Source organism: Calliphora vicina, chromosome 2 (assembly GCF_958450345.1).
Source record: "Calliphora vicina chromosome 2, idCalVici1.1, whole genome shotgun sequence".
Taxonomy (NCBI): Eukaryota; Metazoa; Arthropoda; class Insecta; order Diptera; family Calliphoridae; genus Calliphora; species Calliphora vicina.
Genome location: NC_088781.1, coordinates 14,110,802 through 14,134,782, shown reverse-complemented (window position 1 = coordinate 14,134,782; position 23,981 = coordinate 14,110,802). Strand labels below are relative to the sequence as shown.

General features: G+C 31.6%; 3 protein-coding genes across 16 annotated transcripts in view; all 3 read right to left on the bottom strand.

Moving 5' to 3' along the window:
* The window catches only part of tweek (transmembrane protein KIAA1109 homolog tweek), a 28,573-nt gene extending 22,873 nt beyond the window's left edge, over positions 1–5,700 (bottom strand). For all 14 annotated transcript variants that reach the window (XM_065502491.1, XM_065502477.1, XM_065502478.1 and 11 more), the window contains exons 1-5: positions 5,214–5,700; positions 3,064–3,199; positions 2,856–2,999; positions 2,662–2,789; positions 291–2,483 (exon numbers count right to left, since the gene is read on the bottom strand). In XM_065502491.1, coding sequence (XP_065358563.1) covers positions 291–2,483; positions 2,662–2,789; positions 2,856–2,999; positions 3,064–3,199; positions 5,214–5,324 — 2,712 coding nt within the window. In that variant the 5' untranslated portion in view covers positions 5,325–5,700. The remainder of the gene's footprint in view (positions 1–290; positions 2,484–2,661; positions 2,790–2,855; positions 3,000–3,063; positions 3,200–5,213) is intronic.
* Positions 5,701–10,539: 4,839 nt separating this feature from the next.
* On the bottom strand, positions 10,540–11,886 carry lwr (lesswright). The gene is made up of 2 exons (XM_065500694.1): positions 11,749–11,886; positions 10,540–11,682 (listed from the first exon to the last, which is right to left on the bottom strand). The coding sequence occupies exon 2, from the start codon at positions 11,557–11,559 to the stop codon at positions 11,080–11,082; it is 480 nt and encodes a 159-aa protein (XP_065356766.1). The 5' UTR covers positions 11,560–11,682; positions 11,749–11,886; the 3' UTR covers positions 10,540–11,079.
* Positions 11,887–15,590: 3,704 nt separating this feature from the next.
* The window catches only part of ush (Zinc finger protein ush), a 276,169-nt gene continuing 267,778 nt past the window's right edge, over positions 15,591–23,981 (bottom strand). The window contains exons 3-9 of the mRNA XM_065502703.1: positions 19,955–21,027; positions 19,747–19,847; positions 19,370–19,621; positions 17,738–19,303; positions 17,352–17,661; positions 16,728–16,861; positions 15,591–16,162 (exon numbers count right to left, since the gene is read on the bottom strand). Of these exons, the coding sequence (XP_065358775.1) occupies positions 15,688–16,162; positions 16,728–16,861; positions 17,352–17,661; positions 17,738–19,303; positions 19,370–19,621; positions 19,747–19,847; positions 19,955–21,027 (3,911 nt within the window). The 3' untranslated portion in view covers positions 15,591–15,687. The remainder of the gene's footprint in view (positions 16,163–16,727; positions 16,862–17,351; positions 17,662–17,737; positions 19,304–19,369; positions 19,622–19,746; positions 19,848–19,954; positions 21,028–23,981) is intronic.

The window sequence follows — 23,981 nt, the reverse complement described above, 5'->3', positions numbered from 1 at the left end:
GTAATCCAGATATAAAAAAATGGGTAAAAAATCAAGGTAGATATATCTCTATTTGTATGTCGATTTTCTCGAATTTAAATAGCAACCGAACCAGGACTATAGCGTATATATTGATGTATCTACTATGTATGTAAGTTATTTATCGACTCCTCTATCTATAACGATCCAGAATATATATACTTTACGAGGTCACAAATGAAAAATTACAAACGGAATGACAAACTTATATAGTCTTATCACTCATGGCGAAGGGTATAAAAAGGGCCATAAAAATGCTGTATTTCACTCACCTGCACAGCAGACAGCATTAAGTGTCCTTGATTTATATGTTTATCACGATTTTGTCTCACCACCGTATCCGAAGTGATCAAATACGATGGACTTACTAAAACCTGCAGAGTGGTTTCATGATAACGTTTATTCATTTCAAAGCCTAAACGCTCTATTAACACCACCGGACAAGGAGGATCATTCTCATTACAGTTCTTCATAACATGAGCCTGTATATCATGTATTATAACCGATACTATAACCTCCAGCGGTCTATACAAACGAGGATCAAAAGGTTTTTGTTTCTCCTCCGGCACTGTGACTTCCGATATTGACTTTGTGGCTAGATCTTTATCCTTGACCAGTAATTGATCCTTTGGATTGACGGGCGCTGTCGTAGAGGAATCTTTTGTTTTAATATTCGATTGCTCCATGTCGGTGAAGTTTTGATCTTCACCGAAAATATTCTCCTTAAGATTTATAAAATTCCTTAAAACATTGCCATAGCACATGAGTACCGAAGAACCAATTTCTAGTTCCACCGTGACATGATCTGCCGGCAAAGTGGCGGGATCAAATTTGTATTGTTCTGGCTTTTGCCAATTTTGATTGGGTGACTTTCGTGTCTGCGGTATACGCATTGGACTGAGCAAAATTTCTTCTTTTTCAGGTGTTGTTATATCGGCTTGAGGATCTGGTCCCAAAGGAGGTACCGGATGATAAACATATTGTATGGATAATGCTACAATGGGTACAGTCCAACAATCTATCCAACCAGAAGTTCTCTGGCAAATTTTACGCCATTTTTTCGTATACAATTCAGGTCTTGTTTTGATTTTACCGCCACGTGTTAGTAAACGTGCATTTTCATCTATGGCCAGTATAATGGGCTTTGTCGATGACACCTCTGGTACATATAAACTTAAATCTAAGCCTTCACCATGAATCCAAAACTTTAGAGTGACCGTTTTGGGCAGAAAGTCATCAAAAGGCAAAGCAAAGCTCATATCAAACACATCACCACAAAATGCCAAATGATTGTTTTCCTGATTGGCGCTGGAGCAATCAATCCAATTGTATTCGTTACACAATGTTAAGATCTCAAATTCATTTAGTAGTATATTAAATTTACAAGTATATGGCACAAAGGTTAAAATATCGGGTCTAGCTTTGCTAGCCCAATCTTCTATGAGATCTTGAAAGAAACATTTATGTTTGTAAACGATATACGCGGTAGCCTTGCAGCCCGTCAGCGCTATGCTCCAATCCTGGGGTGCATTCCATTTTGTGGGATAATGTATGCGTATCTTATACTCCAACGATTCAAATTCAGCTAAACTGCGGTATTGTAATGATGTGGTGGCCTCAACATGAAAGAGTTGGCCTTGTATTTTAGAAGTATAACCATCAGAGAGAGATACCCAAGGTATGGTCACCTCCACATAAGAGGCAGGACCCACTGTTATATGCATGGCATTGGTTTCTTTCTCCTTAGAGAACAATATATCTATAGTGGCTTCATTTAAAACGCACAATGTAACATCAAATGATTGATAGCTTCTCAGTTCTCCTGGTTTGGGTGTAGGAGTTACTTGCATTTCCTTCCAGTCGGGGGGATAGAAAAAATTAAACAAATGATCCCTTTGTCTATCCGCCCACGGACCATAACTGAAATCAGTGCCTTTCAGACATTTTATATTAATACCCAATACCGGCGGCGAAGGTTCAACCTTATCACCATTTGCCAAAATAATATGTACAGGTTCTTCCGGCACCACACCCGGTTCATCCATATAAAAATACAAGTCCATTTGATTTGACATCATCACCACAAAACCTTCTCCCATATAACGGGGTGGCTCATCAACAAGTCCCGTGTACTTTGGACTGGGAGCAAACATAACTTTAGCATTTTCTACATTGGCCTTAACGAAATGCATGAAATGATCTAGACGACAAACAGCGGGCTTTGTACTGTACGTACAGTGAGCTTCTTCCATTGATATGGAGAGAGTAGTAGGTGTTAGACGATTGCCAAAGACAAAACGTCCTGAGCATATGTCAAGTTTAATCACAGGTATGAGATCACGCCATGTAGTGGCTTTCATAGCTTCGGAATGTTTAACACTTTGATGCTTGCTATGACGAGCATTTTCCATATTCATAGTGTGTTCTTTTAGTTTCGAACGTTCTTCGGTTGACAACGAGTCGGTCTGTAAAATAAATGATAGTTTTTTCAATTACATAATTATAATAATTATTTGAACTAATAATTTTATATGGGAGACCAAAACTATGTAATAATTCAAAGCATACATTGCAAAGTAATTTTAGACTATCATCTATTTATCATTTTAAAAGTCTTCTTTTTTCGCATATACAAAAACTTACTGGTATAAGTAGAGAAGGCTTTAAGCCAAATGTTCTTTCCAATTCATCATATAAATCAGAACGATTATAAATATGCAATTCAGAGCCATTTAATTGTACGGATAAGCGAGTATCCGAATGAGATAAATCTGCAAATAAAAGTAAGGTTTTTTTAAAATATTAAAGTCAACAAATTGCACAATTTAATATCTTACCTTCTGATACATCTTTTGGTACATATGACCGCCACCAACGAAATATAAAATAACCATCTTGTATGCGTGCTGAATAATCGTATGTTATGTAAACAAAATCACGAAACATTATTTTACCAGCTAACGGATTTAAGGCTACAGAACCTGAAAACATAAAAATAACCCAAATTATATTTAGTATATCAATTAAATTAAACTCAATACTAACCAATTTTAAAATATGCTCCTTTGATAAACCAACGATTAGCTATTTTTGTTATTAGCATGCCAATTAATCGGGAATTGTAGAATGTTATGTAGGTAACCCATGTTATAGATGTTAAAAGAGAACAAAGCAACCATATCTGGAAATTTTAGGAGTAAAAACAATTAATTAAAACATGTAAGGGAGCTATATTTGGAGGTGCCGAATCATATACACCCTTCACCAAGATAAGGATTCAAAAAGATTTTTGTGAAAAGAAATGTTTGGGTGAATAATTATTTTTCTTTTTTTAAAAAAACATTTTTCCCGATTTTGAATAATTGTCTTACCGAAGTTCTATGGCTTTATATATGACGTTAGAAGGAAATGCCTATTATTCGATATCCATATTGTTGCTCATTGTGTTAGGGCGGTTTTTTGACTCGAACATCAAATTTGTTTAAAAAAATTAGATTAGTTAAAAATAAATATAATCTAACATTAATGCAATTTGATGATTTAGGAATCTAGTTTAACTTCGTAGTATTATTATATAAAACTCCAGAAATTGTCACAATTTGTTATCAAAATATGAATAAGAAAAAGAAAAATGTAGCTGGCTGTGTGGTTTGAGAAAATATATTGGAAAAACATTTCCATTTGTAATGTACGTATTTTGTTTTTATTTTTTTGATATTGTGCTCTTTTACTACATTACCAGCCCAAGTACTCTACATTGTGAATACCGCTAATATATTTTCAAGTCTCTTAACTCTTCCTTAGCTCTGGAATAATTTATTTTTTATGTTTTCCTACACAAATATTTCTTCATCATCTTTACTTTCGGATTTTTTGGAAAGATTAACCCGCCAATATTGGTCGCTTAAACTAGCAAACAAACCAAAAACAACATACGTAGATTAATCTTAATTTAATCTTCGTTCCAATCTACAGTAATCCAGATATATATCTTTTTTGCTAATAAATCTGCCATTTGAGGACCAATTTTAATAGAAAAGGAAGTAGGACTATAGCGGATATATTGAAGTATCAAAGACAAATTTTATGGAGTCGCACATGAAAAATGTAGAGATTACAAACGGAATGAAAAATGTATGTATAACCTTACCAATCATGGTAAAGGATATACAAATTAACAGTTAAGAATAAGTATTATAAATTTCAATACAAAAAACTTTATTCTAAATTACCACAGCGATTTATATTTATACAAATATTTTATAACATTTATTTTTCAAAAATAGCTTGTTGATTCAGTTTTAACCAACGTCATGATAGATAGTCTTCATATACATATAAAAAATAAAAGTACATATTAAAAATAACTAGATATAATAACACCCCCACAAGACAATAATATTATTATCTCACGTCAATTGCCGGCAAAAAAAAAAGAAAAAGTTTACCGGCATTTGAGTTCAATCAACCGTGAGAAGAAGCAACATTTTCAGTGAAAACCCAACTCAACAAGTAGTTGTTTTTCTCAATTATGGCTAATGAACTCAATTTCTTTGTTTATTTACATTTTTTTTTGGTAAACAATAACAACGAAAGTTTGTTTACAAACAAAATATCAACAGGTTGTAAGTGGGGAGTCACAACAACCCTAAAATTGTCAAAACCATATGTTTGAACAGATGATGTGAAGTGTCATGAACACAACCAGAAAAACTAAACAAAGGGGTAAAGGGCAAAGTGCGTAAATGAAAATATAACACACGCACACAAACATAAATTATACAACATCATGGAAGAACATCAAGCAATATAATAGAAAACAAAGAACAAAATATTTAATTTAATTATTGCAAATTGTGTATATATGTATTTGAAAATATAATTTTCATTCTCTATAAAATTATCAAGTAAAAACGGAAATTCTAAGAAGCAAAATTATAACAATACTAACTACATAATTGTTTATGGTCCAATTACAGTCTTATCTATACATATAGACATTTTATTATGACAACGACCCTTTTCTTCGATTTTTTTAATTCAATTACTGATAAGCCATAAAACTTTAATTCTATTTTTTTATATACATATATAATTTTTGATTCACAGTTTGTGTTTCCAAAGATAACACGCAAAATAATAATATGTATTGAATTTATGATTCATTCAAACATTTTACTAGCAGTATTATTTACCATGGGAGCATCGATTTTCATATTTTCCAAGGGTATGCGGCCACCAGTCGTATTGTAGGATCCCTCATTAAATCCAATACTATCCCTGAAATCACTATCCTCCGCCTCCATTGTTGTGTTTTTATTTTCAGTATTTAATTAATTTATCAATATGTATTGCACTTTTTACATTGATTTATATTTAGTAATATTAATTACTTCCTACTTTTTTTTAATTTTCTTTGTTGTGACTTCGATTTTTACCACTTTAGGTTTTAGGGTTGGGTCATGTAATCAGCTTTTTACAATTAAACACTTTATTCGTTTTAATTTATTGATTTATTGTACACTAAATAAAAATGTAGCTTTATTTTTATCTTATAACTCATTTTTCTTGTAATTTTTCGTTAGAAATTAATAAATTTTCCACAATTTTTCTCTACATTTTACGCGTAGCTTATAATTTTTCTTCGTTTTTTGACACACAAAGATTAAATGGGGGTAGACATTTTTAGTGGCGGTGTTCATTTAATAACAAATGTCAAAAATATTAGCTGTGTTCTTGAATCACACAAAACAGTAAGTGGCAACACCGCTCAGACACCGTTGCGGCTGTCATCAGCAAACATATTTTTTTTTATATGAAGTTTTTACGAGCTAAATTTGGGTGGTCATGAGCCAATTAGTCCCCATAAGAAATGCACGGTGTGTGTGTGTACTCATGTTGGTGTCATCCAGAGAGTGGCCGGAGTATAAAGTTGAACTCTGTTATGATAATGTGTACAGATCTGGCAGCACTTTATTTTTACAAAGTATGCATCAGGGCACACTTCTATGTGTGCCCTGGTATGCATCTAAGGAACAGAATTATCTCTGAAAATTGTTCTTGTTTTTGTAATACAATCAGAATATGCTTGTATTTTTACCTCGATTGGCATTATATACATAAGTACTAATTAACAAAATATTTTCTAATTTAAATATTAACCCCCGTATTCATAAAAAAAAATTTAAACAATGTTTTAAAGCTAAATTTCCATACTAAATTTGATTTTAAAATGTTGTTTAAATTTAAAAATTGTTTATGAATACGGCCTTAAATATTTATTATTTAACACCCACCTTAAAGTATATCGATCGACTTAGAATCACTTTCGATTAAAAGTCGATTAAACAGGTCGCAATTTTGAAAAAATTTCGATAAAATTTGATACACATAATTTTTTCACGTAAGGAAACTTCTGCCAGTTTCGGTCCATTATTTCACATATCCATCCCAAAATTGAACTTTATCCGTCATAAATGTTTAATTTATATAGATATCTTGACAAATTTTGACATACAGAAGAAGCATTTTAATATTTTTGGTATACCTACACATAAAATTCAACAGAAATAGCTTTTATATAAACAAAAATCACACGACCTAATTTCATGGCGATCGGTCCATAATTAGTCATACTTCCCATATAATGTTTTTGCTCATTTACTTAGTGTAGGGTGTTATTTCTTACGTTCTTACTTGTTTTTATTGAATTAATAAATAAAAAATATTAATTACATATACACGAAGTTACGTCTTTTTAAAATGTCTGTGATTTCGAAGTTGCGTCGTTAGTCCTTCGATATGTGTCGTCTTGGTTTCAGTTTGCGCCCGCATATTTTCGAAGTTGTGTCGTTTGTACTTCGTTTTGCGTCGTTAATATAAAAATGTTTGTATCGAAAAATCTATTTTTTCGGCTAAAATTATGAATCTCGGAACCAATAAAATGAAAATCAATACAAATCAATACATGATGTATTTTATTTTAATACTGGTATAAATACCGATATATTAGTTTTATACCGGTATTCCGATAACGATATAATTTAAATACCGTTACCGAAATAATAAAAAAATGAATACCGATACCGTTATTCTTTTCGGTTGCCAACCTTGGTAAAAATATTTGGTAATTTGTACCAGAAAATCACTTTTTTGTATACCTACATACAAACATATTAAAATTTTTGGTTCACAGTGTTAATAAACAGTACTATATTATATATCATATAAAAGGTATTTTGAAGCACCATTCAATGATACCCATAAGGATCAGATCAATTTCATTTCCTATAACTCCTAAACTAAGTGAGATGAGGCAACAATTTTAACGTTTTTGTGCTTATAATTATGTGAGCTATCAACACCAGCAAAATTATTAAAATGCAAGCTGTTTCGACGATCTTGATTTATGCCAATTATATTTACTAATTTTTATATTAAATCACTGTTTAAATATAGTAGGTATTAACACTGATTTATGTATACATAATTGAATATCGGCAATATACAACAGTTCCTGTCATTTTGTCACAACTGTCATTTAAACGTGTGTTTGATATTACAAATATAACGGTAAATGGAAAAGAAAGAATAATAATAAAATAAAGTGTTGTAATTGTAAAGTGATTAATACGGTGATAAAATAGTTTTATTTTATTATATTCGTGAATATAATTTGTCATATTTTCACTTAAGGTGAGCTCATGATAACTTTATTAATACAATTTTTATTACTATCAGCTTAAATATTATTCGAACTGGGGGTCGATTCTGGTTCTGTGAAACGGTGAAATGAAAAGTTTTTTCATAGCTTCATAGAGTTTTTTATTCACGTTTAGTGAAAAAATGATAAAAAAATTCAAATGTTTTCATATGAAAACAACAAGTGGAATGAAAAATCAGTAAAGAACTGGAATCGCATTTGTGTAATTGTGAAATATAATATGAAAACGAAAAGTTTTTTTTCATAGCACCGTTTCACAGAACGACACCCCCTGGTGTCGGTTTCATTCATTCGTTGTCTTTAAAATTCTGAACTGTCCTTGAATCCATACTTTTTCAAAATTAAAAAAAACAGCTATCTAACGAGTAGTTGTATTAGAAATTAAAAAAATAACATGGCATAACTAGCGAGTGGTTAATTTTCACTTTGAGAATTTTACACACAAAACTCTACTCGTAAGTGGCAGATAGTGAAATCCAAGTGACTGCTTGTTTTTGATTATATTGTATATTATATGCACATACATTTATATTTATTTGGATTGTTGTTTTAAACTGAAAGAAAAATCGTATTCTGTGTAGGTATTCCGTTCAGGATTAAGTGCAACCGAATAATGTTAGGAAAGCATCTTACCGCCCTGGTAAATTTGAATTTGTTTTAACATCTGCTAAATATTATAATAGTTTGATTGTGTTGGTGTTACCTGTATATAAAACATAATACTAAATGCTACCTACGTCGTTTTTACATCTGGATTATAGACAATTGTGTTGTTGCAGGTAGACAAAACATACCGTCATAACAATACCAATGAAAGAGTATAGGAAATGTCACCCATTAACCGTTTTGAATAATAAATTGAATAATGTTCCAACATTACAGAATATCTGAATTTAAAATAAGGCCTGATTTAGAAACATCGGCCTGATTCCGAAAAATTTATTTACAAATCATCCAAGGGTTTTTAAAATAGTTTTCTGTTGTGGAAACAAGTAAAAATAATAGTGATGGAACAAATCAAGATCATCCGCTTCAGTTTGTATTTTCAAAAAATTACTGTTAATATTCACATTTTTTGCATAATCGAATTTCGATTTGGGACAGGGACTCTGGGGTATATCGAACAGCGCCTTCTCTAAAATACTTCTGTGTATCAAAATTTTCTAAAGTACCGCCATATTTAGTTTTTGTTTCACCACATTTATAAATTGTACCACAAACTTTAGATGAAAGGTATTTTTTTTGCAGGGACCGTAACGATTATATGTGATATCAAACATGTTATTTTATAACATTTATTTTGATTTGATTTCTTTAAGTTAAACTTGGTCTAAAATATCGCATCAGCAAATCTGGTCCCGAATTTCCGCACTCGTGATCGAATGAACTATCGTATCGAAAAATAATTTCGATATCGTAATTATAACAAAATGTACTAAATTTCATGCTCAATATCGAATGCCGTAATCTCAAATAAGAAAATTACGATCGAATTTACTCGATATCGAATGCGGTAATTCGGACCCTGGCTTACGTCCTTTAAGAGTCTCCTCCAGGAACTGCCACATCGACCTATGCATTCGTACTCTCGAACTTAACTCATGAGTTTTATGGTCTTAGAATATACATACATATTTTTATTTACTTATACATATTATCAAACAAATTAGAACATAATTAAATTCTTAAAATACCTATGACATAAACTAAGAATAAATCACCCCTATTCTGTTAGTCGTTGTCGACACAAAGTCACGTCGACAGCAAAAAATGGTATATGTTTCGCCGATATTAATAACAATTGGTTGTTGTTGTAGCAGCAGTGTTTGCTGAGTTGACAGCCCTTGGCCGAGTGAACTCGGGTCATTCCGGTGCGTAGAACCGGCTGTCGTGGGAATGGATAACAATTGGTAACTTTGTTTGCATTTCTTACAACCGCATCTGATAAGCTTCCATCGCGGTATAATTTTAAGTCCATGTATTACGATCTACAATTTCCCATATGTTGTCTATGTGATTGACCATTTAGGCAGGCTACTTAAAACAATTACATCATTGGATTGAAAACCTAGAGGTGTGTTTGGGGTCATTATGGTGTTGGAATCTTCAAACTAGAAACATGTTTTCCTCATATTGACATCTTTTAAAATGGATATGTATCCGATTCCAACAATATGTAGTATCTTTTACATGAATTGGGCCCTTAACTTTATCTGAAAAACAGCTCGCAGCATAATATTAGTGGTGTTATTTGTGTACATATGGTTTTTATATAATTTCAGGGGTCCCTATTTGTAATTTCGTTCGTCTTACAAATATTCCCCCAAAACTGACTCAATTTATTTGGATTAATCCGTAAAGAAAACAGGGGCCAAATTACAGCATTCGTGATCGAAAAATGATTTCGATATCGAAATTGTAATAAAATGTACTAAATTTATTGCTCCATATCGAATGCCATAATCTCAAATAAGAAAATTACGATAAATTTTACTCGATATCGAATGCGGTAATTCGGACCCAGTATTCAATTTCTGTCTCAACCAGTTTAAATGGTTTTTGGCATATATACGCGATTTTTTTTACAAATTATATCAAAAATAGCGTCATAACATTAATTAGTCAGTCATGTTATTAAATTGGCAAGTCCCAAATGTTTTTATTATCGATCATATAAATTTCATCATATCAATTAAAAACAGTTATTAGGACTTTCAAAATAAGTGTCAATTTATGGAGCCAATACTTTGATTCCATTAATACAGAATAACATTTCGACAATAAAAAATAACACAAAATTTTATATTTTTAATTTCACCATGATATTTATTATACGTTCATTAGCTTTAAAAATATCCTTAAAATTGTTCCATCAACTATTTGAATTAATTTTGCTTTCACAATGAAGGCTGCTTGTTAAAGAAAAATTTGTCGCATGAGTCAACAAATGTTATTTATTTATTATTTATTCAAAATTTACGTGAGAAAAAAGCCATTATATTTGTTTTGTTTGTACAAAAAGAAAAAAATACATTTAATTTATAAAATATAATAAACGTGAATTTAAATAGTATGTAGTACATAGTTACAGTTAATTATAAAAAAAATTTAAATCCAGTTTGCAAAACATCTGCCGTCCACTTGCATTGTTATAAAGCCGGCAGTCATTTCGCAATAATCGATTCTTTTTATTTGTATTTTTTCTCATCGCACTCCTTAGCGCTAGTGCATTTCAGATGAAAAAAGTGTCTCGACGAGTGTATTAAATGTGAGTTTTTGGGGGGTTGTTTAATAACTAATGGAGTTTAAAGTATAAAGTACTATCCAAATTAGGCCGCTTATTCTGTGGCCGCCATAGCTCTGGCTTGAGCACGTACACGTTTCTCGTATTCCAGGCGATTCTGACAGTAGATTGTATAAGCCTCTGCCTGGGCAGGATCTTTAATGTTGGGCTCATTCAACAGATCTTGAATGCCCAACAAAATTTGTTTGATGGTAATGGCGGGACGCCAATCTTTCTCTTCATCCAGCAACGACAAACAAACGGTTCCCGATGGGTAAACATTTGGATGGAACAGTGGAGGTTCGAATTTACACTTTGGGGGCGATGTTGGGTAATCATCTTTGAAAATCATACGCAATTTGTACAAACCACCTTCCCAGGGTGTGCTCTTTTTGCCGGGTATGGCACATTCCCAAATCATAAGATTCAAAGTGCCGTCAGGATTTTTAGCAGGACGTGCCACAAATCCAAAGGGATGATCTTTACGCCATGCTTTACGTTCTTCGCCCAAACGGGTTATAGCAATACCAGACATATTCCGTTTATATCACTTGGCTAATTGTTCTTCACTTTCAAGGCTGATTGATGATGCTTAAATATTTTTGTTGTAAAATTCTTTAGCTGGGGCACGCGTCTTTCAAATTCGTTGTAACTTTAACTAAAAATGTAAGTACGAATCCAAGTTAAATTCTCTTCACTTAAATGCCTTCACAAATATAGTTACCGTTTATTTATATTGTTTTATATTTATAATTGATAAAGTTATTATATTTTAAAAATAATTTCTTGATTTTTTTTGCAAATTTGCACGCAAGAAAAAATGCGTTCTTCTTCGTTAATGTTCGGCTAATGGCTTGTAAATGTGTTTGTGTTGTAGGGCTGTAAATATTTTGAGTACTCGATAATGACATTTTTGCCGAGTAGTCAACTTCAAGAAGAAAGTACTTAATACACTCAGAGTTGTATTTTTACTGCAGAATATTTTGCAATGGAAACTACATATTTAGTTTACAAAATTTATTTTAAATTATAACTGGAACTTTATATTAAAAGTTCTCTTACAATTCCCTCATAATTTATTTAAGTTGTTTGACAAAATTTGTATTTACATTTTATATATATAAATAAAATATTATTAATTTTAATTACAATTAAAATTCTAATTAAATTAGAGCTCAAACAGTTAATGCTTCTTTGATTTACATATAGATTATATATATGTTTAAATTATTAAAATGCCCTAAAATATTTAGTTGCATCGAATACTTAAAAGTTTTTAATTGGGTACTCAAAAGTATAAATCATTATACAACTCTACCATTGAGTCAGCCATGTTTTATTCAGTGTTGCAAATTTTGAGGTTTTTGCTGTTAAGCCTAGCGTTTTTTAAGAGCCAACCGCGGGAAATATTCAGTATAAATCAATCATATAAATATAATAATAAGAGTTAACTAAAGGCTTACCCCCATATGCATAAACAATTTTTAAATTTATAAAAGGTTTATAAAACAAAATTTCCATACAAAATCTGTTTTATAAACCTTTGATAAATTTATAAACTGTTTATGCATATGGGGGTTAAATTATATGGAAATAATTGAAATTACATACATAAATGCCGATAAACCTTAACTTAATTTTGGGTCGTAGAATCCAATACATAAAAAATTTTTAGTGGTATTTTCTTTAATTTTTCCCGCTAAATAAATTTAAAGGTTTCTAGCGGTTTTTGTAGTGTGATTTGTCGCGAAATGGTGAGAAAAATTTAGCAACACTGGGTTTATTTGACAACTATTTTGAAAAAATAAAACCTTGGTTGATAAATTTTGGCGCAAGCGTCACAGAGTTGTACTCGAAAGACAAAATGGTTTTATGTAAGCAAGGTTGGCAACGCAAAATTGTTCGTTTAATTTCAAATGTTTTTTTTAATTAACTATTGTTAAATGATAAAAATAGAAATCAAAACGACAATAAAATTATTGGAATAAATTTGGAATTTGATTGTATTTGGATTCATCCCAAGAGATTAATTTAAATGTTCTTTGAAAATTGTATACGAATAGAATAGTACGGTATTATTTTAAACCATGGCAGAACAAGCAAGGTACAATTGTTAAAAAGTACGTTCTCAATTATACATTCCCTATAACGTCAAACAAAAGAAAATTAGAAAAAAACAAAACGAAATGTCTAAAACAAAAATAAATTAATTAAACAAATTTTTGTGTATTTACTTTTTTTCGTGAAATATTCAATTCAAATTTAATTTTTTCCAAATAAATATGTCTTAGTTTTAATATAACGTGCAAAACATTGCGAAAACAAAATAAAAAGTGATGAGAGTAAATGCGTTATTTGACGTTGCAGGGGTAAATATTGAAAACTCTCCCTAATAATTGTACCTGGTTGGTTCTACCATGATTTTAAACTATGTGGTTTTGTTCGGGCTAACAGTTCGAGGACAATTATCCAATTTTGATAAAAACCCGGATAGTAATTTTTGGGAATTTCTTAAACCGGCTTGTTATAAAATTATCTTGTCTTGGAGTAGTTTTTCGAGTTCTTCCTTCCAAATGTTAAGTTTTTATATTCCCTGTCTTACGATTTTAATTTTTTGAAAATAATGATTTATTAATTGAATTGTTATCTCTAATAGTTTTTGCTTAAATGCAGCACTATAATGTTTTATTATTTTGGTTTTTAAATTTTTGCAAATCTAGCATCTAGTTATTTTTTATTAACTCAACTTAATGAAGACCCAAAATAAACTACAAATATGATTTATATATCAATCATATCGGGTGAAGTTCTGCTTCGTTTGCTGTTTAAAATCGGAAAAAATGGTCCACAAATGGTAGTGATACATAAGTATGTATTAAAAATTTAATATGTGTCTGCACGATATATCGGATTTTCGTTAAAGTGAGATTCGTTATACCGGGATTTGCCTGTATATACATTTTTTGACGTATTTTTGCCTATATATCGAATAATTAGTCATGTATATAGATAGGTCATTCCAAAAACAGACCGACAATGGGTCAATTTCGGGAAACATATTTTTTAACTCGATTTTTTACTAAGTCATGTTCATAAACAAAATGCATATCTTAGAAATTCGGATCAACGATGGTATGGATTTCGGGAAAAAATTCACCAACAAATGTTTTCAGGTAATATTGTTTTTACCAAACAAATTGTTTTTAATCTTAGATTACGAGTATCTTATAATTTCACCATATATTAATTTGAAGATAGATATACAATTCTTCTAGTATGTTCTCTTTTAAGCCTGTCAAATTAGTGACTTGTTCACATTAACATTTTATTGAATTGCACTAAAATCACGAAAATCTTCGTTTAAATGCAAATTATTAAACCAGAATTATGACAATTGGGGAAATTTAGTTTCCAATTCAATTTGTCTTCCAAATATTACTGTTCATACAACAATGACAGAACTTTTACCAAACGATTTTATTTGAAACCAATATATTCAGCATTTGGTGGTGCTTTACGGCCCACTTTGGCCATAAATAGTAAATTTAAACACAATAACTTAATTTGTATGATAATTTTATTATTTGAGTTTTTCATATAATTTGATTTATATACGATTTCTAAACTAATTATACATTTCTTTATTAATATTATTATTAATTAAATATAACTGTTTGTTTTTTTATTTTATTTTTGGAATAAATTATTATTGTCACATACTTATAGTAATACATACATATTATTTTGTATTGCTTTAAATAAAAAAAATGTATAAGAAATATACTAAATTAAAAAAAAAAAAAAATAAAAAAAAAATTATTCGTCAAAATTATTTAAAATTAAAAAAAAATGTACAAGAAAAACTAGTTATAAAAAAATACCATAAAACAATGAACACATGTAAAAATATAAATGATTTTTTTTGTTTATAAAAGTAGTCAACAGGAAATAACAAGAAAATTTTAGTTAATAAAAAAATATAGAAAATAAATGAAAAAAAACAATTAGTAAAACAAAATTAAAAAAAGCTTAACATTCTAAAAAAAAGTATTCATTAAAATAGTTTTTGTTATTATTATACTAAATAAAGGTGGTGTTTCTTGTTTTAATGTTTAGAAATATATGTATATTGTTATGATGTCTTAAATTTATTAACAAATATTTAAATAAATTTTCTTAAGTTCAATAGTTCCGTGTCGAAACTTGTTTTTTTTTAAAGGCTAAAAAGTTTAGGAGTTTAGTTTTTCATTTAATTTAATATAATTATATTTGTTTAAGATAATTCTTAGTAATTTAAATTTTTTCATTTACTTAAATATTTAAAACTTTGGCATGCATTTTATGTCATGTTATTTATATATGGTTTGCATAAAATTTATTATTTTTATTTCGAAACAAATGCACAGTAGATTGCAATAATTTTATTTACAGAGATTCTCTTTAAATACTGTTTGTTACTGTTTGTTTTTTTTTTATCTTTGAAGTCAATTTTATTTTAAATTTATTTATGTGATTTTTTAGCAATTCTTTATGCATTTGTTGTTTTTTTGTTTCTAAGATTTTTGAAAGTGCTGATATGCTTTTTTCTTTTTTTTCTTATTTATCATTAAAAACACTTATAATACCATTCCCATGATTTAGAAGCGGCCTGAAATTGATTCTATCAAATGGCAGCTTCTTGTAAATTTTCTTTATTTTTTTGCATCATTAAAGTGTTGGGCGATGGTACGCTTCTTATTATATTGCCGGCATTAGGACTTGGACTGTCATTAGCATCAGGTCTATGTAATTTATTTTTACAGTAGAATTGTTTGTGAGCCAAAAAGGTTTTCATGTAGTTAAATGAAATGTCACAGGTTTGACAATATTTCTGATTTATATTCTCTTCGGGTGTGGCATTTAGCAAAGGTGGCGGTCCGATGGCTGGTGATCTTAGAGTTGGCGGTGGTGGTATATGTATTGCTGAGGGTTCAATTGAAATTTCCATGGGTTCGGACTTTATATGATGTATTAACTCATTGGGGATATTATGGGGGATATTCGGTATGGGTGAATTGTTATTGTCATGGGGATTTAATAGGATCGCAGGACTTGTGTTGCTGGTATGATGATCCATGGGTTCAGACTTGATAGTGAAACTGGAAAAATAATAATAATAATTTAAGTATTAGTTAAATATTTAAATTTAATTGATGCTAAAAACCACCATTCTTAACAGAGATTCGAATTAATTAAATCAATTTAAGTTTAATTCACTAAAATCTTAATTCAGAATTGGAGCTCTCAGCAGTTCATTCCATAAAATCATTCTCAAGAAATTAATTTCATTAAATTAAGTCAAAGTTATTGAATTTTTTCATTTTTAAATCAAATTAATTAAATTAGTAATAGAATGAAAATATTCATCTTTCATTCAATTTGATTTTGTAATCTATTACAAAATGAATTGGAATAAACTGTCTAAAAGCTTATTTGAAATATACATATTTGAATTGAAGATAAATTGAATCATTCATAAAGGGATTTCTATAAAGAATGAATTCTCTAATTCGAAATACGGCCCTATGCTCCTTATAGGAACAACAGGAATTAATATATATAATTCGAAATAAATTCTTTAATAGAAATGTTAAGAAAAAAATTAGAATTCGATTTTCAAAATAGAATTAAAAATTAATTCTATTGAATCTTTGTTAAACTTACTTATTCATGTTATTGTCGCCATTATGGCTGCTGCTTAACGAGGCCGTCTCGGTTGTGTCTAAATCTCCTACTTCCGGAGAGATAGAAGGGGAATTGGGTACGATATGAGGATGCACCAATTTCATATGACGTAGCTAAAAAAATACAAAAAATATTATTAATATACATACATAATTGCAAAATATAGTTAAAGTAATGATATCAAAGGTTTTCTAAAAACAAAATATTGAGTATTAATATTTTTTTTATAATCTGGCAATGTCAAAACTTGAGTCAATGTTACAATTACATTTTTTTTATCATGGTGAAGTTCACTAACAAGCAACGTTCAGAATTCAGTAAGTGACACTATAAATTTCAAAATTTTTCTTCTTAATTTTCGCATGTCAAAATGAAGTTTTTAAAAAATACATTCAATATTCATTAGCATTTTTAAAGGGAGTGTTATCATTTTTTTTTAAATAAGAACCTTCATATCTATCATTTAATCTTTAATTTCTTAGCTATACAAAGTATTTAAATGTGATATTTAGTTAAACCACTTCACTTGATCTCTGGCCAAATAAAAGGTCATTGCTACATTAAAACACAAAAAAATAAGATCATTTAGCCTTGATAACTTACCACATTGCCTTTATAAGTTGAAGAATAATTACAAATATCACAATTGAACACCTGCTGCTGTGATTGTTGTTGCTGCTGATGTTGTTGCTGAAGGCCAGCAGCTACAACAGCTGCTGCAGCTACTAACTGCTTTTGTTGTTGCTGCTGTTGTTGGGCAGCAGCCAACTGTTGAACCAAATGTTCTTGATTTAACGAGGCAGCACTTGGTATTTCTATGTTTTCATCCTCCAATATACAGGCCATGTAATGTTCCTCATTTACATCGGAAGTTTTCTTATCGAAATGCATGCGTATATGAGTGCGCATACCCCTGATTGGAAGATAAAAAATATTTAAGAAAATTAATAATAAATTCAGAATTTTTTTTAAAGAAAATAATAAAATACCTTAAAGTATTGCCTTTATAGCGACAAATGGTGCATCTAAAGGCCTTAACAGTGCCATGGGTTTCCATATGTTTGCGACTTTCACTGGCTGTTAAGCTGACAGCATCACATAGAGGGCATTTATAAAGATTTTGATTATTACTGGAACCAGAGGAAGAAGATGTGCTGGTTGCTAAAGATTGTTGCTGTTGTTGGCTGGCTTTCGCTAAGGTTTGAGTGGGTGTAGGTTGTTGTATGGCCGGTGGTGGTGGACAAGGTAATGTCAACTCATGCATAGTTTTGCACTTGGCACATTTTTCCTTCTTCAAAACTGCATGAGTGGTTTCGGAGTTGGCGGCAACAGCCGCAGCAGCAGCGGCTGCCACACCACCACCTTTGGGACAATAATAGTTTTGATGGGCCCTTAAATTATCCAAGGAGGTATATTTAATGCCACACGCTGCACAAATTAGTTGTTGATAAGCCATTGGTGTTGTTTCAGCTGGGGAAGCTCCCGTAGTCATGGGTGGTGTAGGCGAAACTTTAGCATCACCTTCAGTGGGTTCTTGATTCCGAGCGGAACAGTAATGTTGTTTATGGGCCAAATAGTTTTCATATTTGCAGAAAACAATATTGCATTCTTTACATTTCGAAACTCCTTGTTTAACATAGATTTGTGGTTGATTTGCCGGGGCCGTTGGTACTTGTACTGAGGCAGCCGGAGCTTGTGGTAAACCGGGCAAACCCAAAAGAGATCCTCTGCCAGTGGCAGCCGCCACTGCAGCAGCTAAATCGGCTGGTGTAGAACCAGCATTGGGTACTCCACCCGTGGAAGAGCTGACTGCAGCTGCTGCAGCGGCCGATAGTTTCAAAGCCAATTCCATGTTTTGTTTTGCCAGCAAAGGATTCAAGAGTTCCGCTGGCAACATTGAGCGTAATTGTAAGTTATCTAGGATATTTGTGGGATTAGAGGCCGCACTTAAAGCATTTGGTGGTATAGAGGCTGGCGGGGACATTGAAGAGGTACTACCCGCTCCAGAACTTCTAGGACTTATTGCACGCCTTCGGGGCGAGGGACTCATGGAAGGACTATTCGGTAATGAGGGAGCACAAACAATTTGTTCGGGTGTTATGCTGCCCGTTTCATCCAAGGCCAAATTTTCTTTGCCTGCTTCTAATAGAGTCTCCATATCTAAACGTTGCTGTTCATTGTCTAAAAATGAGGAAGCTGAATTGAAACGTTGTCTCTGCAATAAAGCTGCTATGGGAGAACGTCTAAGAGATAAATCCAAAGGAGCAGATTCTCTAAAACCGTCTGCTTTTCTCTTGTTACTATTTTCTGCGGCTTCATCCACATTGCGTTTGATATTCTTTTCGGTTAGTAAAGTTTCCGTGGCATTAGTTTGACGCGTAGAATCTACAACATTTATTTGTTGACCCGTTGTAGCGGCTGCTATACTATTTGCAGCAGTTGAGGCAGCATTGAGGGCATTTATATTTAAAGCTGTGGCCAAAGGTTTCAAATTGCCATTATCCAATGTAAAACAAGTTGTATCTGGATTTACCACAGCCGGCGAGGGTGATGATCTGTTTATAAAAAGACATAGATTTAAATTTGTTTTGTTTTTGATTTTGTATTATAAAAATACTTACAAAGGTCCTGCTATAAGACTAGCCGAACGTATCAATGAATATGGTATGATTAAAATGGGATTTGTGGGTAAAGCCAGGAATGGTGTAGCAGGAGGTTGTTGTAAGGCAGCTGCTGCTGCGGCGGCTGCCGCTGCTACCATAGCAGGAGTGGGAGTTTTAGTTCGAGTCTGTGGACTTATGGCACCACCGACAACGGCTGGAACTTTTGGTGTAGTCGAGGTGGTAGAAACTTCCAATTTGGGTGTTAATTGTCTGTAAAGAAAAAATGTTTCGGGGAATAAGTTTAGGCTTTTACTTATATGAAACAGCTGTTGAAACCGAATCCGAATAAGTCGGATTCAAATTTTGTTTCCTTCCAACTATAAAACCAAACGTACCCTTCTGTTCTCCTGGAACTACAATAATGTTGTTTATGAGCTCTGTAGGTTTTGACGTTATTAAAACGTATGTCACAATCGCTGCAATAACGATCCACTTGCTGTTAAGGAGAAAGTTTGAAGAAAAATTCAATAATTTAGTTTTCTTTAAATTCACAAATTTTTTAAACACTAAACAAATTTTAATTTCAACCAACAACTAACTCACTTGACTAGAATTATCTTCCATTATGGCACTGCCGTTATTGGAAGCATTGGAGCTGGGCGCTGGTGATGTCTGATGCATGCGCATATGACGATTAAGCGATACCTTCTTATCGGCACTATAGGAACACTGTGTACAGGCATATTGTTTGCCAGTCTTGGGAACTTTTGCTGCTGGTTCTGTGGGAGCCAGTGAAATGTTTGCTGTAGGATTATTGGCTTGTGTAGGAGATGCTGAAGTTTTTTCAGCTATGGCTGCGGACAACGAACTGTCCTCTTCCGTTTCCTTATGTCGATGAGAACAATAGTACGCCTGATGGGCTTCTAAAGTGGAAGGCGAACTAAAACCTATACCGCAGGGTATGCACATGAAAACTTTCATGCGTTGTGGTGCTTCCACGGGGACGGGCAAAGATTTTTTAACTGGTTCCACTAAAGCAGCAACAGCTGGTTCAGTTTCGTTACTCTCAGACTCTTCCGTTTGTAATTGCTGCTGCAGATGCTGTTCTAAACGTGCTATTCTTTGCTGAGTCTGGGATTCTTCATGTGCGACCTTTAAATCTTTGGCATCTGGCATTAGAGCAGGATCGGAAGCCAATAAAGCATTAAGCCTTAATTTAGGCATAGATCCCGAAGTGGGAGAGCATAGATTTTCATGCGAGACTTCTACATTGCAAGGACTAATAGCGGGTGTTACGGCCTTTAAAGAAGGACTTGTAGATCTACGATCTTTTGAATTAGATTCATCTATTTGATTTTGAAAATCATCACATTTCAGAGAGTCATTTGAGTTTTCAGTAGTTCTTGTCACAGGCGATTGCACGGGAGGACTATTTCTTCTATATTCTAGCTCCACTTCCATTTTTGGTCTCTTGTGTTGGGGTGGTTGTGAGTCGGCATCTTCTTCGTTATGCTCCATTTCATTATGCTCTTCGGTCATTACTATATCAGTCTCTTTAGTTTGCTGTTGTGCGGCATGGGTATGGGAATAATGATTGTTTTGGGGAGTTCTTCTCTCTTCATCGGTATGATCGTCCATTATGCTTGTAGTATTGTTAGGATTAAAATCTTTGGAATCTAAAATTAATTAAAATAGAAAGAAACAGGAAATTTAATACATGTTTTTGTGAAAGATCAAGTATAACAGATAACTTTAAAACAAAAATCTTTTCAAAAGATTTTAATCTTTAACAAAATAATATTAAAATTATAAAAAAAACCTACATTATTCCAAATGTTATAAAAAAAGAGCCAGCACAATCAAACAACCGCTCTGCCTCTTGCTTCCACTATATGCTTAAGAGCAGAAACCTACTCAAATTGTAGTAAAAAACAACAAATCTCTACAGCTTATCGCCTTCAAATCTTTATATTCTTAACAAAATTCTTACGAAAAACTTAAACCCATATCAAAGTTTAAGTAAAGCGAAACAAAAAACAGAAAAAAATAACGAAAATAATCTTTAACCAAAAACATTTTCATAAGAAATTCTCACTGTAGTTACATAAAATACAATTTTACCATACGATCGCCATCATCATCATCATCATCGTCGTCGTCATCTTGTGGAATATGTGTCAAATTGACCAAAAGGTTAACAATTATTATCGAACAAATTGTCAAGGCATCCACCAGAAACGCATAAAGTGTTTTATTCTTTGTTTAGCTGGGTTTTTTTTCAGCGCTTTTGTTGCCAAATGTAGGAAAGTTTAAATATTTCGTTTGGCAGAGAATTAAAGGATTTAAAAGAATTGTTTTAACATAAGATTTAAAATATTCAAAATCTTAATACAAAATTTAATTCTTAAGATTTGTCTCCTTTTCATTACTGCTTTTGCTTTTCACTGTTTAGTTTTTTTTTTTTGGAATTGGACTTGTAATAAGTACGTATTTTGTGTAGCTTTTCCTCCAGTTTTTTTTGTTGCGTTCAATTCGAAATAAGCAAAAAAAAAAGTAGCAGACAAACAGACATTCAGCCATTTAGACAGACAATAAACTTTAAGCGTCCGCTTGTCTGGCTTAACACAATGCATTTGTCTGCCTCTTTGCTGTTTTATTTTGTCCACTTTAACTTTAACTACGTACATACAACATTGTTCCAATGGCTACAAACAATCTCGGAAAACGAAACGTGTTGAGACGCTTGAGTTTTATCCATGTGTAAAATCTACATTTGTCGAATACAATAAAATGCACGTACCACCGTGCATACATTCTAAGATTTTGCAGTTTTCATTTTAATATAGAAAAATTCCAAACAGACTGGATGATATTCATATCGGGCAGTAGAAAAAGCACATTTTCTTTTTATTATTGTAATATGTATTTAACAAATGTATTTTAAATAAAAAATCTGGTAGACATGGAAAATTAGTTCAATTATAATATGTACTTAGGTCAATTGTGGGAATAGTTAGTTCTGTACAAAAGAAATATTCATTGTGGTTCTCAAACTACTTCCACATAGTTAATATTATTGTCATGGGGTTTTGATAAATGTTCGCTTTATAATTCAATTCTGAAGTACTGTAAACACCAAAAATTAAGTGCTTTTAGATGATTACTAGATTAGTTGATTAAACATATGACTTATTAAATTGAAAAAAATTAAGATAATGCAATATTCCACAAGTCGTCAAACATATCTGCACGTGTATTTTCAAGCAGTTTGTTAGTCATCTACCATATCGTAGAATATAAATATTTGAACATCTAATTGACTTTTTAAGAAGGAAAATATTTTTAATTCTACTTGGTATTTTCTAATTTGAAATGCGAGGAATGTTATCGTACGAGTGTCATTTGTGCTTACTACACAGACAAAAATTGAGATCAAGTAAGTCTAGTGTCGATTAGTTCTGGTAAAAAAATTTATCGCGAATGATATGAAGGTGTTAAGATCGTGACAGGCAAAAAATTATGGATCTGGTTATGCATATATATTGAGACATATTAAAAAATTGCCTGTTTATCACCTGTTTCGAATTTATAATTCATCCGATGTACAGTCCTAATTTGTAAACCAATAAACTTTTATCACTAATTTACTAAAATCATGCTATGATTGCTACAATCATGTATATGATTGGTACAATCATGTATATGATTGCTACAATCATGTTATGATTGCAACAATCATGTATAGATTGCAACAATCATGTATATGATTGCAACAATCATGTATATGATTGCAACAATCATGTATATGATTGCAACAATCATGTATATGATTGCAACAATCATGTATATGATTGCAACAATCATGTATGTATATGATTGCAACAATCATGTATATGATTGCAACAATCATGTATATGATTGCAACAATCATGTATATGATTGCAACAATCATGTATATGATTGCAACAATCATGTTTGCTACAATCATGTTATGATTGATACAATCATGTTATGATTGCTACAATCATGTTATGATTTATACAATCATGTTATGATTGATACAATCATGTACATGATTGATACAATCATGTTATGATTGCTACAATCATGTTATGATTGCTACAATCATGTTATGATTGCTACAATCATGTTATGATTGCTACAATCATGTTATGATTGCTACAATCATGTTATGATTGCTACAATCATGTTATGATTGATACAATCATGTTATGATTGATACAATCATGTTATGATTGATACAATCATGTTATGATTGATACAATCATGTTATGATTGATACAATCATGTTATGATTGATACAATCATGTTATGATTGATACAATCATGTTATGATTGATACAATCATGTTATGATTGATACAATCATGTTATGATTGATACAATCATGTGAATCTTTTGTTGAAATTACGGGCCCAAGTTAAGGTATTTTTTTAACCAGAATAAGTGTTTGATGCGTTTTACGCATTGTCGCTTAAAAAATGCTAGTGTAGACTTGTTCGGAGAATCGGTGACGCTTTAAAAGACGTCTGTGAGGAGTGCATATATGCACCTCGATTTTTGACCTATATTTGGTTTACTAAGTCATTAATATAGACAATGGATATCAA